This window comes from Vulpes vulpes, chromosome 9 (genome assembly GCF_048418805.1).
Source record: "Vulpes vulpes isolate BD-2025 chromosome 9, VulVul3, whole genome shotgun sequence".
NCBI classification, from domain to species: Eukaryota; Metazoa; Chordata; class Mammalia; order Carnivora; family Canidae; genus Vulpes; species Vulpes vulpes.
The window spans coordinates 33,033,888-33,050,237 of NC_132788.1; the positions used below are offsets into that span (position 1 = coordinate 33,033,888).

Sequence of the window (16,350 nt, forward strand, 5' to 3'; positions counted from 1 at the left end):
CATGAACTGTTTGAGAAGATAATGTCAACTTAAAATGTTACATTCATAATTTTAATTCATTCAGCTTTTTAAGCATGTGAGATGAGTTTTTTTCTTTTCCTAATACACTCTGAGGTATTTTTGCAAATAAGTGTGTCAAAGACATAAAACTTTGGATATCAGGAAGTCCCATGATAGTGCTTTTTAAGGTGATTGGATTGCCTATTGATTATTCTGACTCTTCACTGTAGGTGAGGTTTCATTTACAGTTCACTTGAAATTCTGCAAAGGCTGGTTATCTAGTGTTATTATCTGTGTCAGCTACTTTATTCTTGCATTTCTTCTGGCCATTTCATTGTTCTTAAAGATGAAAGGGATTGAAGTATATGTTGTGGACTATTTAAATAAATGTAAGATTTAATGGCAAAGAGGTCATATTTCACAATGTAATCTCACGGTGAAACACAAATAATGTAACATCATTTTGTTATTTCAGGTCCTCGTTACAGACAATCTGAAGTTAGTACTGTGCATCTTTTTCAGTAACTTTTTATTTGACTACCAAAATAATATACATATATTGTAAAGTATTTGGAAAGTACAGACAAGTACAGAGAAGAAAGTAAAAATCATCACTTGTGATTCTAGAATTTAGTGATAATCATTGTTAATATTTTGGTGGTTGTTTTAGTCATTAGTATATATTTTTTGTTTACTTTTTAAAGGGATTATAATGCATTTATAAGCTCCTTTTTAATATGCAAATACTATTTTCCTCATGTAAGTGTCCTTCATAGCATTGTTTTTAATAGCTGCATATTGTTTTACTGTGTGGCTATACCATGATTTCTTTAAATAGTTCCTTTTTTGAAAGACATTCAGCTTGTTACTACCTTTTCCCTAAGAAAGCTGTCACTATTTCAAGCTCATGATTACTTCTCATAAGACTTTTAAGAAACTGTTTAGATATTTATAAATGAAACCTAAGGCAAAGAGAAATAAATACTAAGAGTATTACATAATAAACCAGTGACCTGGACACCTGGGTGGCTCCTTGGTTGAGCGCCTACCTTTGGCTCAGGTCATGATCCTTAGGTCCTGGGATCAAGTTCCGCATCAGGTTCCTCGTAGGGAGTCTGCTTCTCCCTCTGTCTGTGTCTCTGCCTCTCTCTCTGCATCTCTCATGAATAAATAAATAAAATAAAATCTTAAAAAAAAGGTAAACTAGTGACCTTAATGTTAATTCTTAATACAGTGTTTAGTTCACATTTATCCTAATACTTTTTTTTTTAAAGATTCATGCCATAAGTTTATTTACAAACATGTTGAGTATGTTGAATTCAAGAGTTTGATCCTTTTTTCAGAGACTGCACCTCTTAAAATGTTCCTTTTCACATCTGTTTAGTGGATCAATTAAAACATCCTTATTTCTTAAGCAGTTGGTGTCTTACTATAAAAAAAAAGGTGCAGCAAATCCATATCCAAAATACAAAGTCATCATAAGTAGTAGCCTCCACTTGTTTTCCACTGAAAATGGCAAATTCTTCCCGGGGCCCTCCTCATAGTGGCTTCTACGGACCACAGAGGTCGTGAACCTCCGGATGCTCTGTCCCAACATAGCGCCACTGAAGGTCCTGCAAGAGCCGCGGACCCCGAGACTGTGGGAAGGGCAGCACCATGCCCGCTCCCCTCCGCGACCTTGCTCCTCGGCGCGCTGGGGCCGAAGGGCTATCCTAATACTTTAAATGGCATTGTATTTAGGTTGATTTACAGTTTGAATTACAAATGATTTCATTTTAACACAAGCCAATATGAAAGCTTTTTTTAAAAAAACTATTCTTGAGGTTGACATTTAACTTTCACTTCACCTGTCTGACTTTTAGTCTGTGTATTTTTCATGACCTTAAAATTTTAAAAATATTTTTTTATTTTTTATTTTTTTTAAATATTTTTTATTGTTAATTTCATGAACAGTAATTATTTGCTTTCCTTATAAAAGTTTAAATGGGTAGTGTACAAGTATACTGATTGTGTAAGTTGGGTATTTTATTGGTAATATGTATTTGCCTCAGACTAATCTCACTAGATTTTCTTTAAAAATGTGTAGTTCGGGCATATATCTATAAGTACTTAGAATTGATTGTTTAGCATATTCTGTGGTACTTTATACTACAGAATCATATATGTTAGAAAATGTTCTCTTCAAGCTTCATTTACCAATGCCATGGTAAATTTTGAATTTTTAGTATATGCTTGCATCAGAATAAGATTATTCCATAAGATTTTTTTCTTATATGAGTATTGGAAATACTGGTCTTTCTGACCATAAGCTATCTTAGCTATAGCAAATGAAACTAATTTTTGTCAGAACTGCCAAATCAGTTCACATGACCACCTTTCTTCCCTCTAACCCTATGACCCCACTACCCCCAATCAAGTGAAAATTACTATTACTTTTTTGTGGTACTTTGTGTATAAGGGTATTCACCAGATGACCTTTTATTATATTTAGGGGAACAAGAGAATGTTTCTTTGATAAACTACAGGTTACCTAAGGAATGTAATTTTTATTCATGTTTGTATCTACCTGCTTATATTGTGCTAGGAGTTGGGCCAAGTTTTCGGAGTCAGATGTTTTTGTGTCCAGTAAGTGATCATTGAGTTAAATTGAATAAAAATGTAGACTTGGTTGCTAGCAGAACTCTGTATTTCCTAAACAAGTTTGTTAAAAATCTCAGATTTTCAGGAGCAAGTTTGTTTTTATTTAAAATTGAGCAGATATCGTAGTGTCTATGCTTTTCAACTAAATAAACATTTCTCTTTTAGGATTTATTCACACAGATATGACGAAAGACTTGAAGGAAGAACATTTAAAGAAAAATATCCCTCTTGGGAGGTTTGGAGAACCTATTGATGTGGCACATGCGGTTGTGTTTCTTTTAGAATCACCATATATTACAGGGCACGTTCTAGTAGTGGATGGGGGATTACAACTCGTGATGTAATTTACAGATTAGTTAGTTATAATATTGATTACAATCAAGGGCACACTTTGGCTATTGATTTGACAGTCATAATTATTAATTTGCTAATTAAACCTGTTGATGCTACAAACATTGATTTCCATCTTTATATGAGTATATTTGAAAAGAGTAATGTGTGACCAGTTGTGTTTTCTAAATGGTATGTACCTCATAGACTGTAGAGATTTTAGTATATAGACATTTGCAAGTGATAGAAACAGACACTATTTTAATTTAAATATTTTATCTCAAAAGTCACACACATCATATGATCTAATTGTCATGATTGACTTCATTGTATCAGGCAGGATGCTGTCGAAGTTAATCTTCAGCCCGTTGGCAAAATAGAGGAGTATTTGTAGGGCATTCGTCAGTTGTCAGTACTTAAGCTGTCCTGCCAGTTAAACATTGTATTTCTTTTCCATATGCCTTAGAAGATCAACTTACATACAGGTTGGAAAAAACATCAGTTTACCTGGCACGAATTTAGAATCTAGTTTCTTTGAGTGCATTAGTCCTGATTAAGCAGCTGGGCAATATAATTTATAAATATAGGTGCAGTATAGTTGATGCATTCTATAGAAATTCTCAAAGATGATGAGGATTAACCTTAAGGTTTTAGCATCTGGCATAGGAATGAGCTGCATAGATCTGATCAACTTAGGAAATAGAAGCAGGGTTTTTTTTTGTGTGTGTGTGTGTTTTTAACCCGCAAAACAGTATAGCAAACTACTTAAAAATTAAGAGTATTTTGTGTGAATGAATATAATATGATTTTTACCCCAAAACGTTAGAAATATAAACGATGAATAAATATGCAGTAACAATGAATAAAATGTCACCTGTACCTTGTGAGCTTTCTGCTCATAAATTCTAAACCAGAACTGGTTTGTGTGTATATATATATATATATATATATATATCTCCTTGCTCTGCCCTGACCTACTGTACCCCACCCCACAGGGAGTCGCAGCTTCACCTGATTCTTGTGCTCACCCGGCTCGCTCACAGGCGGTTTCTTAATGACCGAAGCATTCCCTGCCCTTGGAATTTCTGCCTAATAATATATATTATTAGTATCCATAATCACTATATATATATATATATATATATATATATATATATATATAATTTATAATTTTCTATGTCGGTATAAAAATACATCACAGCCTTCTCAAATATCTGAAGCAATATATCATATATTGCCCTATCATCTGGGGAAAGGGTTAAATCTCTTCACCTCTTGCACTTCTGGATGCATATCAGGTTTTCATTTCTGTAATAGAAAACTATTCATGTATTTTTACATCATTTGTTTCTCCTGACCAGTATTTAAAACCAAAAGGATATTCTGAATACTGGCCAACAGGTTTTTTAGAACGAGCATCCCAAGCAGCATGCTTAAACATTACATTGCATATGGAAATTAAAAAAACAATCAGATGTTATAAAAAAAAAAAAGGAGATTTATAAGGAGCAGAGCACTAATTTTAAAGTATTTATGGGATGCCTGGGTGGCTTAGTGGTTGAGCGTCTGCCTTCAGTTCAGGGTGTGATTCTGGAGTCCTGGGATTGAGTCCCGCATTGGGCTCCCTGCATGGAACCTGCTTCTCCCTCTATGTTTCTGCCTCTTTCTTTCTGTGTCTCTCATGAATAAATAAATAAAATCTTTGAAAAAAAAAAAAGAAAGAAAGTATTTGCTTGAAAATAGAGATAAAGACACAAACTGAATGTAGACTATCAGGCAGCATTTATTTTGCATTGAACACTTCTGTGGGGAATAATGTGATATTTTAAATGTCACTGAATTCAGGTTGATTTTTATTATCATTTCAAAATATGTGTTATATATATTTACTCTTTTAAATAGTCTTTTTTACAGTTTTATTGGAGCTGAACATTATGTACACAGATTTAATTTTATATGTCAAGTCAGTGCAAAGGTGTGAATAGGATATACTAAATAAATGCCATGTGATAAAGGTAATAAAAATAAAAGTAATAAAGTCAGATTTAAATTCTACAGCAAGCTTCCTGATGCCTTAAAAATTATTTTAAATTTATCTTCAATCAGTTGGCAGTTGTGTATCTTTAGCTATTCAAGAACTTCAGTGATTTCTTAACTTGACATACAATTGACCTTTGAACAGTATGGATTGGAGCTTTGTGGGTCCACTTAGATGTGGATATTTTATAGTACAGTACTGTAAATGTATTTTATGATTTTCATGATGTTTTCTCTAGCTTATTGTGAGAATACAGAATGTAATACATACAACTTGCCAAAAATGTGTTCACTGACTGTGTATGTTATTGATAAGGCTTCTGGTCAACAATAGGCTATTCATGGTAAGTTCTTGGGCATCAAAGTTATCTGTGGATTTTAGACTCTGCAGGTGATCAGTGCCCCTAACTCCCTGCATTGAGAACTGTGTTCAAGTTATTTAATAATTAAGTTTCTTTTGTATTCGTTTTCTCTTTCTACTACATTGTAAGTTCCTAAGGGTAGAGACTGTACTGTGTTTCCATTCATTTAGCTAATTTAAGTAACTCAAATATTGATTGAATACCTGGTAATTATCTGGTACTTCTTTTGATACCCCTACATTGCCTCCTCGGTTTTGAGTACATCGGATATACTCCAACCACAATAATTTTTTGATTCAAGATCATCAGTCCATTACTTTGTGCTATAATTAATGATAGTCATTGAGATGTATCTATTCTAATATATCTGTCCTGGAATATTATTTTTTGGTCAAATCCCTGTGATTTACCTTTTTTGTAGTTTATCTTTTTTGGTCATTTATCTCTGATTTTGATGCTTACTTTCAATTTAAAACTGAATTTGCAATCCTAAGCCAATCAACTGTTTTCTCTTAGGCAGTATACCTTAGTTTGAGTGATTACCAGAAATTTAACTTAGAATTCTTGGGCTAATAATCAAAATGGGAGTAATATTACTAAAACTAATTTAATACTGCATGTTGACTATACTTCAATTAAAAAATTTTTTTTGAGGGGATCCCTGGGTGGCTCAGTGGTTTATCACCTGCCTTCAGCCCAGGGCCTGATCCTGGAGTCCCGGGATCAAGTCCCACGTTGGTCTCCCTCCATGGAGCCTGCTTCTCCCTCTGCCTCTGTCTCTGCCTCTGTCTCTCTCTCTCTTTCTCTCTCTGTCTCTCATGAATAAATAAATAGCCTTTAAAAAAAATTTTTTTTTGGAAAAAAAAGTTCTGCAGGTAATACTGAAAAGTATTGGGGAGAAAAGTAACTCCCATTACTTTATGTGTTATGCTATGCTCACTGCAAGTTTAGTTACCATCTGTTACCATACCTCATTATTAGAATATCATTGACTATATTCTGTATGCCTTTTATTCCTGTGATTTATTCATTTGGTAACTGGAAGACTATCTCCCACTCTCCTTCATATTTTGCCTACCTCCTTCCATCAGTTTGACCTCTGTATTTAGGGGTATGTTTTTGCTTTTTGTGTATTTGACTCCACATGTAAGTGAAATCCTATGTTATTTGTGTTTCTCTGATTTATTTCACTTAGCATAATACCCCCTAGGTCCATCCATGGTGTCACCAATGACAAGATCTCATTCTCTTTTATGGCTGAGTAATATTCCATTGCATATTTATATACTCCACATCTTATTTATCCATTCCTCTATTGATGGACACTTGGATTGCTTCCATATTTTGGCTATTGCAGATAATGCTGCAATAAACATAGGCATGCATATATCTTTTTCACTTAATTTTTCATTTTCTCTGGGTAAATACTCAGTAATAGAATTACTGGGTAATATGGTGTTTCAATTTTTAGTTTTTTGAGGAACTGCCATACTGTTTCCCACAGTGGCTGCAGCAATTTACATTCCCACCAACAGTGTACAGGGTTCCTTTTTCTCTGCATCCTTGTCAACTGTTGCTTTTTCTTGTCATTTTGATTTTAGCCATTCTCATGGGTGTAAGGTGCTATCTCATTGTGGCTTTGATTTGCATTTTTCTGATGATTAGTGATGTTGGGCATCTTTTCATATATCTGTTGGCCATCTCTGTGTCTTTGGAAAAATGTTGATTCAGGTCCTCTGCCCATTTTTTGATGGGACTATTTGAGTTTTTTTGGTGTTGAGTTGTGTAAGTTCTTTATATATATTGAATATGAATCCCTTATTGGATATATCATTTGCAAATATCTTCTCCCACTTAGTAGGTTGCCTTTGGTTTTGTTGATTTTTTTTTTCCTGTGCCAAAAGCTTTTTAGTTTGATGTAGTCCTAGTAGTTTATTTTTGTTTTTGTTTTCCTTGCCTGAGGAGACTTATCTAGAAGAATATTTCTAAGACTGCTGTTTAAGATATTACTACCTATGTTTTCTTTTAGAAATTTTACAGTTTATTTTTTTTAATTTAATTTAATTTTATTTATTTATTTTTTTATTTATGATAGGCACACAGTGAGAGAGAGAGAGAGAGGCAGAGACACAGGCAGAGGGAGAAGCAGGCTCCATGCACAGGGAGCCCGACGTGGGATTCGATCCCGGGTCCCCAGGATCGCGCCCTGGGCCAAAGGCAGGCGCCAAACCGCTGCGCCACCCAGGGATCCCAAATTTTACAGTTTCAATTAAAATTTTTTTTTGAGGGGATCCCTGGGTGGTTCAGTTTCAGGTCTCCCATGTAGGCTTTTTTTTTTTTTTTAATTTTTTATTTATTTATGATAGTCACAGAGAGAGAGAGAGAGAGAGAGGCAGAGACACAGGCAGAGGGAGAAGCAGGCTCCATGCACCGGGAGCCCGACGTGGGATTCGATCCCGGCTCTCCAGGATCGCGCCCTGGGCCAAAGGCAGGCGCCAAACCACTGCGCCACCCAGGGATCCCTCCCATGTAGGCTTTTAATTCATTTTGAATATATGTATGATATAAGAAAGTAGTTGAGCCCCACATTGAGTTCCGTGCTCAGCTGGGAATCTGCTTGAGGATTCTCCCCCTTTGTTCCTCTCCACTTCCCACTCACATGCTGTCTTTCTCTTTCTCTTTCTCTCAAATAATAAATCTTTAAGTACAATTGCTGGATCTTAGGGTAGTTCCTTTTTTAACTTCTTGAGGAATCTCCATACTGTATTCCAGAGTGGCTGCACCAATTTGGATTCCCAGTAACAGTGCAGGAGGATTCTTTTTTTTCTCCACATCCTCACCAACACTTGTTTCTTGTGTTGTTGATTTTAGCTATTCTGACAGGTGTGAGGTGTTATCTCATTGTAGTTTGATTTGCATTTCCCTGATCATAAGTGATGAACATCTTTTCATGTGCCTGTTGGCCATATATATATCTTCTTTGGAGAAATATCTTTTCATGTCTTCTGCCCATTTTAAAAATTGGATTATTGATTTTTTTTTGGTGTTGAATTGTAAAAGTTCTTGATATAGTTCACATATTAACACTTTATTGGCTATGTCATTTGCAAATATCTTCTCCCATTCTGTAGGTTGCCTTTAGTTTTATTGGTTGTTTCCTTCAATGTGCAGAAGCTTTTTATTTTGATGTAATCCCAGTAGTTTTATTTTTATTTTTTAATGTTTTATTTAAACTCGTTTTAGTTAACATATACTGTTTTATTCATTTCAAGAGTTGAATTTATTGATGGATTAGTTGCATATGATACCCAGTGCTCATTGCATCAAGTGCCTTCCTTAATGCCCATCACTCAGTTACCCCATCACCTCTTCCCTACTGCCCCTTCAGCAACCTTCAGTTTGTTTCCTAGAGTTAAGTGTTTCTTATGGTTTTTCTCCCTCTCTGTTTTTTTATCTTATTTTATTTTTCTTTTCCATCCCCTATGTTCATCTATTTTGTTTCTTACATTCCACAAGAGTGAAATTATATGGTATTTGTCTTTCTCTGACTTCTTCCACTTACCATGATTTCCTCTAGTTCCATCCAGGTCATTGCAAATGGCAAGATTTCACCCTTTTGATGGCCAAGTAATGTTCCATTGTCTATATACACCATGTTTTCTTTATCCATTTATCTGTCAGTGAACATCTGGGCTCTTTCCATAGTTTGACTGTTGTGGACATTGCTGCTATAAACATTGGGGTGCAGGTGCCCCTTTGAATCACTATGTTTGTATCCTTTGAATAAATATGTAGTAGTGTAATTGTTGGGTCATAGGGTAGTTCTATTTTTAACTTTTTTAGGAGTCTCCATACTGTTTTCCAGAGTGGTTGGATCAACTTGCATTCCCATCAGCAGTGTAAGAGGATATACACCCCTTTCTCTGCATACTCACCAACATCTGTTTTTGAGTTGTTCATTTTAGCTGTTCTGACTGATGTGAGGTAGTATCTCATTGTGGTTTTGACTTGTATTTTTTTGATGCTGGGTGATGTTGAGCATTTTTTCATGTGTCTGTTGGCCATTTGTATGTCTTCTTTGGACAAATGTCTATTCATGTCTTTTGCCCATTTCTTGATTGGACTATATGTTCTTTGGGTGTTGAGTTTGATAAGTTCTTTATAGATTTTTGCATACTAGTCCTTTATCTGATAAGACATTTGCAAATATCTTCTCCCATTCTGCCAGTTGCATTTTGGTTTTGTTGACTATTTCCTTTGTTGTGCAAAAGCTTTTTATCCTGATGAAGTCCCAGTAATTTATTTTTGTTTTTATTTCCCTTGCCTTTGGAGACATGTCTATCAAGAAGTTGCTGCAGCCAAGTCAAAGAGGTTGCTGCCTGTGTTCTCCTCTAGGATTTTGATGGATTCCTGTCTCACATTTAGGTCTTTCATCCATTTTTAGTCTATTTTTGTGTATGGTGTGAGGAAATGATCCAGTTTTACTCTTCTACATGTGGCTGTCCAATTTTGCCAACACCTTTATTGAACAGACTTTACTTCTTCCAGTGGATATTCTTTCCTGCTTTATCAAATATTAGTTAACCATAGAGTTGAGGGTCCATTTCTGGGTTCTCTGTTCTGTCTCCTTGATTCATGTGTCTGTTTTGGTGCCAGTACCATACTGTCTTGATGATCACAGCTTTGTAATAAAGCTTGAAGTCTGGAATTGTGATGCCTGTAGCTCTGGTTTTCTTTTTCAACATTCCTTTGGCTATTTGGGGTCTTTTCTGGTTCCATACAAATTTTGGAATTGTTTGTTCCAGCTCTTTGAAAAATGCTGGTGGTATTTTTTTTTTAAAGATTTTATTTATTTATTCATGAGAGACAGAGAGAGAGGCAGAGACATAGGCAGAGAGAAGCAGGCTCCACGCAAGGAACCCAATGTGGGACTCAATCCCGGGACTGGGATCATGCCCTGAGCTGAAAGCAGAGGCTCAGCTGCTAAGCCACCAGGTGTCCCTGCTGGTGGAATTTTGATAGGGATCACATTGAATGTGTAGATTGTTTTGGGTAGCATAGCCATTTTGACAGTATTTGTTCTTCCAATCCATGAGTGTGGAATCTTTTTCCATTTCTTTGTGTCTTCCTCAATTTCTCTTATAAGTATTCTGTAGTTTTCAGAGTACAGATCCTTTATCTCTGGTTAGGCTTATTCCTAGGTATCTTATGGTTTTTGGTGTAATTGTAAATGGGTTTGATTACTTGATTTTTCTTTCTTCTGCTTCATTGTTAGAGTATAGAAGTGCAACTGACTTCTGTGCATTGATTTTATATCTTGCCAGTTTTAAACTTATCAGTTCTTGCAGTTTTTTGGTAGTCTTTAGGGTTTTCTTTGTCCAGCCTCATGTCATCTGCAAAGAGTGAAAATTTTACTTCTTAACAATTTGGATGCCTTTTATTTCTTTTTGTTGTCTGATTGTGGAGGCTAGGACTTTAAGTACTATGTTAAATAACAGTGGTGAGAGTGGATGTCTCTGTCTTGTTCCTGATCTTAGGGGAAAGGCTTTCACTTTTTCCCCATTGAAGATTATTTATGGGTTTTTCTTTTATGGCCTTTATTACATTGAGGTATATTCCCTTTAAACCTACTTTGTTGAGGGTTTTTATTATATATGGATTTTACACTTTGTGAAATGCTTTTTCTGCATACATGGAAATGATCATATGGTTCTTATCCTTTCTCTTATTCATGTGATGTATCAGATTGATTGATTTGCAAATATTGAACCACTGTTGCAACCCAGGAATAAATCCCACTTGATCTTGGTGAATGATTTTTTTAATGTATTGTTGGATTCGGTTTGCTAGTATTTTGTTGAGGGCTTTTAAATCTGTGTTCATCAGAGATATTAGCCTGTAGGTCTCTTTTTTTGTGGTGTCTTTATCTGGTTTTGGTATTAGGGTAATGCTGGCTTCATAGAATGAATTTGGACGTTTTCCTTCCTTTTCTATTTTTTGGAATAGTTCACAAAGAATGGCATAGGTATTAACTCTTATTTAAATTTTTGGTAGAATTTGCCTGTGAAGCCATCTGCTACTGGACTTTTCTTTGTTGGGAGGCTTTTTTTTTTTAATTATTGATTCGGTTTCTTTGCCAGTAATTCAGTCTGTTCAAATTTTCTATTTCTTCCTGTTTCAGTTTTGGTAGGTTCTACGTTTCTAGGAATTTATCCAGTTCTTCTAGGCACATAATTTTTCATAACATTTTCTTTTAATGGTATTACTATGGTGTTTGTTATTTCTCTTCTCTAATTTGTGATTTTATTTATTTTGGTCCTTTTTTCCTTGATAATTCTGGCTACAAGCTTATCAATTTTATGATTTTTTTTTTTTTTTTCAAAAACCAACTCCTGGTTTCATTGACCTTTTTTTTTTCGGTTTGTTTCTGTATCATTTATTTCTGCTCTTAATTATTTTCTTCTTTTTGCTGGTTTTATTTTTATTTATTTATTTATTATTTATTTATTATTTATTTATTTATTTATTTTCATTTTGCTGGTTTTAGATTTTGTTTCTTTTTCTAGCTCCTTTAGGTGTAAGGTTAGGTTGTTTGAGAATTTTCTCACTCTTGAGGTAGGCCTGTAAACTTCCTTTTTAGGATTGCTTCTGCTGCATCCCAAAGGTTTTTAACCTTTGTGTTTTCATTTTTATTTGTTTCCATGTACTTTTTAATTTCTTATTTTATTTCCTGCTTCACCCCTTCATTGTTTAGTAGTATGTCATTTAGCCTCGATGTATTTGCATTCTTTCTAGATTTTTTTTCTTGTGGTTAACTCCCAATTTCATTGGATTGTGGTCAGAAAAAAATGCATGGTATGACTTCAATTTTCTTGAATTTGTTGAGGCTTGTTTTGTGGCCTAATATGTGATCTGTTCTGAAAAATGTTCCATGTGCACTTGAAAAGCATTTGTTTTCTGCTGTTTTAGGAAGGAATGCTCTGTATATGTCTGTTAAGTCCATCTGTTCCAGTCTGTTCTTCTAAGTCATTTTTTCCTTGTTGATTTTCTGTTTAGATGATCTGTCCATCAATGTAAGTGTGTTGTTAAAGTTCCTTACTATTTTATTGTTATCCATTAGTTCCTCTATGTTTGTTATTAACTGTTTTATTTATTTGGATGCTCACACCTGGGTGCACAAATATTTATAGTTGTTATATCTTCTTCTTAGATTGTTCCTTTTGTTATTATATAGTGTCCTTTGTTTCCTGTTACAGTCTTTGTTTTAATGTTCGTTTTATCTCATATATGTATTACCACTTTAACTTTCCTTTGACATCCACTGGCATGATAGATGTTTCTCCATCCCCTCACTTTCTATATGCAGTTATCTTTGGGTCTCTTGTAGTCAGCATGTAGGTGGGTATTGTTTTTTGCATCCATTCTGTCAGCCCATGTCTTTTGGTTGGAAAGCTTAATCCATTTACATTCGTAGTAATTATTGATAGTGTATATTTATTGCTTTTTTTATTACTTGTTTCATGGTTATTTCTAAAGATCTTCTCTGATGCTTTCTTGCCTTTCTGTCTTTCATGGTTTTCTGGTTTTCTTTAGTGATATATTTGGATTTCTTTTTCTTTATTCTTTACATATTTATTAATGTTTTCTGTTTTGTGGTCATTAGTTTTGTATATGATGTCTTCTGCATATCACAATTTATATTAAATTGATGGTCATTTAAGTTTGAACATTCTTAATTCCTCTTCTCCCCATATTTTAGGTGTATGGTGTCATATTTTACATATTTTTATTTTGTGAGTTCCTTGATTGATATTTTATTCATTTTTACTGCTTTTGTATTTCCTACCTTTGTACTGTGATTTTTGGTCTTTCCTTTTCACCTGTAAGGTCCCCCTTAATATTTCTTGCAGGGCTGTTTTAGTGCTCATGAATTCTTTTGGTTATTGTGTTTCCAGGAAACTCTATCTCTATTTTGGATATCAGCCTTTTTGGATAGAGTATTCTTGGCTGCAGGTTTTTCCCATTCAGCCCTTTGAATATATCATGCTACTCCTTTCTGGCTTGGAAAATATCTGTTGAAAAGCCCCTGATAACATTTTGGGATTTCCATTGTATGTATCTATCTTCTTCTCTCTTGCTGCTTTTAATATTTTCCCCTTATCACTATATTTTGCCATTTTAATTACAATATATCTTGATGTAGATATACTTTTGTTGATTTGTTGTGGGTTTTCTGTACCTCCTGGATCTGGATATCTGTTTCCTTCTCCAGCTATTCCTTTTCAGCTATTATTTCTTCATATAAATCTCTTCCCTCTTTTTTCCCATTCTGAGGCTCCTATAACACTAATGTTATGTTTTATGAAGTCACTGAATTCCCTAAGTCTAGTCTTGTTTTGTGTAATTATTTTTTCTTTTTTGCTCAGCTTGATTACTTTCCATTTCTCTGTCGTCTAGGTCATTAGTTCATTCCTTTGCTTCTTCCAGCCTGCTATTCATTCCACCAAGTGTGTTTCTCATTTCAGTTATTGAGCCCTTTATCTCTATGCTATTCATTATCTCTGTGTTAATGGTCTCAGTGATGTTCTCTACTCTTCTCAAGTCCAGTGAGTATCCTTATGATTACTGCTTTAAGTTCTCCATCAGGCATGTTATTTATATATATTTTGCTTATATATCTGGTCATGGCCTTGTTCTTTTCTTAAATTTGGAGAAATTCCTCTTTTCTCTCATTTTGTGTAAGTTTCTGTGCCTGTTTCTGGGTTAGGAAAGTCAGCGATGCCCTCTTGCTTTCTAAGTGATTTGCTTTGGGGATTTGTTTTCCCTTTGCACTCCCCTGTGTTAGTTCATCTCTCACCCTCCTCCATGATTTTTTATTTTTTCCCTCCCTATCTCTCTGGTCACTATCTGTTTCTCTCCCAATAGGCATCTCTGCACTCCTACCTTCTTTGATGGCCACATCACCTCTTCTCACCTTTTTAGTTGGCCACATCACCTCTTCTCACCTCTTTAGTTGTGGAATTTGTTCTGCTAGTCTTTAAATCAATTTCTAGGGTATTTTGGATGATTTGATAGTCATCTAGTTGTATTCGTGGGATGAGGCGAGCTTAGGGTCCTTATATGCAACTCAATTGTAATATCCTCTTATTGGATTGGTCCCTTTATAGAGACATTCTTTGTCTCTTGTTACAGTCTTTGTTTTAAATTCTGTTTTGTCTGATACAAGTATTGCTACTCTGGTTTTTTTTCTTTCTCCTGCATGCAATATTTTTTCCATCCTCTCATCTTCAGTCTATATGTGTCATTAGACCTGAAGTGAGTCTCTTGTAGGCAGCATATATGTGGGTCTTTTTTTTTTTTTTTTATATCCATTTTGCCTATGTCTTTTGATTGGAGTCTTTTGATTGGAGTATTTAGACCATTTACATTTAAAGTAATTATTGATAAGTATGTACTTACTGCAGTTTAATTGTTTTCTTATTGTCTTTGTAGTTCTTCTCTGTTCATTCTTTTCTTTTGATTGGAGTATTTAGACCATTTACATTTAAAGTAATTATTGATAGGTATGTACTTACTGCAGTTTAATTGTTTTCTTATTGTCTTTGTAGTTCTTCTCTGTTCATTCTTTTCTTTCCCACTTTCCTTGTGATTTTTTATTTTCTTTAAGTTACACTTTCTTTATCTTTATTTATCTATTATAGATTTTGGATAGTGTGTGTTGACTGTGAGGTTTATATACAACATCCTAAATATATAGTAACCTGTATTAAGTTGATGGTGACTTAAGTTGAAACACATTCTAAAAGAAATTTTTTTATGTCCCCCCTCCACATTTATGTATGTGTCATCATATTTTCACAATTTTCTTACTTTTGATTATGACCTCTTTTTCACTTGAAGTGCCTTTAATGTTTCTTATAAAGCTGGGTTAGTGGTGATGAATTCCTTTAACCTGTTTGGGAAACATTTTTATGTTATTTTTTATTATTTATCTCCTCTTCAATTCTGAATGGTAACCTTGCCAGGAAGAATATCCTTGATTGTAAGTTTTTTTCTTTCATCACTTTGTGTATATCATGCCACTCCCTTCTGGCCTGCAGAGTTTTTGCTGAAAAATCAGCTGAAAGCCTTACTGGGTTTCAGTTGCTCATAACTGTGTGCTTCTGCTGCTTTTAAAATTCTCTCTTTAATCTTTGAGACTTTAATCATGTGTCATGGTGTGGACCTCCTTGGGTTCAGATTGTTTGGAACTGTGTGCTTACTGAATCTGGATGTGTGTTTCCTTCCCCAGGTCACAGAAGTTTTCAGTTATTTCTTCAAATAATTTTTCTGACCCTTTGTTTCTCTCTCCTTATTCTGGGATCCTTATAGTGTAATGTTGTTTTTGTTTGCTTGATGTTGTCCAAGAGGTCGCTTATTCTATTTTCTTCTTCTTTTTTCATTTTTTCACTGTTTAGCTTGGGTGCTTTACATTACTCAGTCTTCCAGATAGCCAATCTGTTCTTTTGTATCTTCTAATCTATTGTTGATTCCTTCCAGTATATTTTTCATTTTAGTTATTATTCTTCAACTCTGATTGTAAAAAATATATTATATGTCTTTGTTGATGTTATAAGTGAGTTCACCCACTCTTCTAGTCTGGTGAAGATCTTTATGATCATTTCTTTAAAATCCTTATTAGGTGTCTATTGTGGCAGATGGCAGAAGAGTAGAGGTCCTCAACTCATCTGGTCCCACAAATTTACCTAGATAACTTTCAAAACATACTGAACACCTACGAATTCAACCTGAGATGTAGAGAGAACAGCTGGAATGTTACAGAGAGAAAAGTTTTCCTTTCTATCAAGGTTCTTCTTTTTCCTTTATTTTCTGGGCTTTGACCTCTTCGGAATCATCTAGGGTGTATTTTACTTAGGTAGAGGTTGATATTTATGACTCAGCTCACTCATACAGCCACTGTGCACTGTACAAAATGACTAGA

The 16,350-nt window shown here is 34.6% G+C and overlaps 1 protein-coding gene and 1 pseudogene across 4 annotated transcripts in view; one reads left to right on the forward strand and one right to left on the reverse strand.

The window, feature by feature from the left end:
- Positions 1–16,350, forward strand: part of CBR4 (carbonyl reductase 4) — a 158,614-nt gene that overhangs the window by 16,233 nt on the left and 126,031 nt on the right. Inside the window, exon 5 of one of the 4 annotated variants that reach the window (XM_025996608.2) lies at positions 2,806–5,025. The exons of the other annotated variants lie outside the window; for them this stretch is intronic. Coding sequence (XP_025852393.1) covers positions 2,806–2,984 — 179 coding nt within the window. The 3' untranslated portion in view covers positions 2,985–5,025. Of the gene's footprint in view, positions 1–2,805; positions 5,026–16,350 lie in introns of those variants that run through there. 4 annotated transcript variants of the gene reach the window in all.
- On the reverse strand, positions 1,276–1,632 carry LOC112918574 (cytochrome c oxidase subunit 7C, mitochondrial pseudogene; annotated as a pseudogene).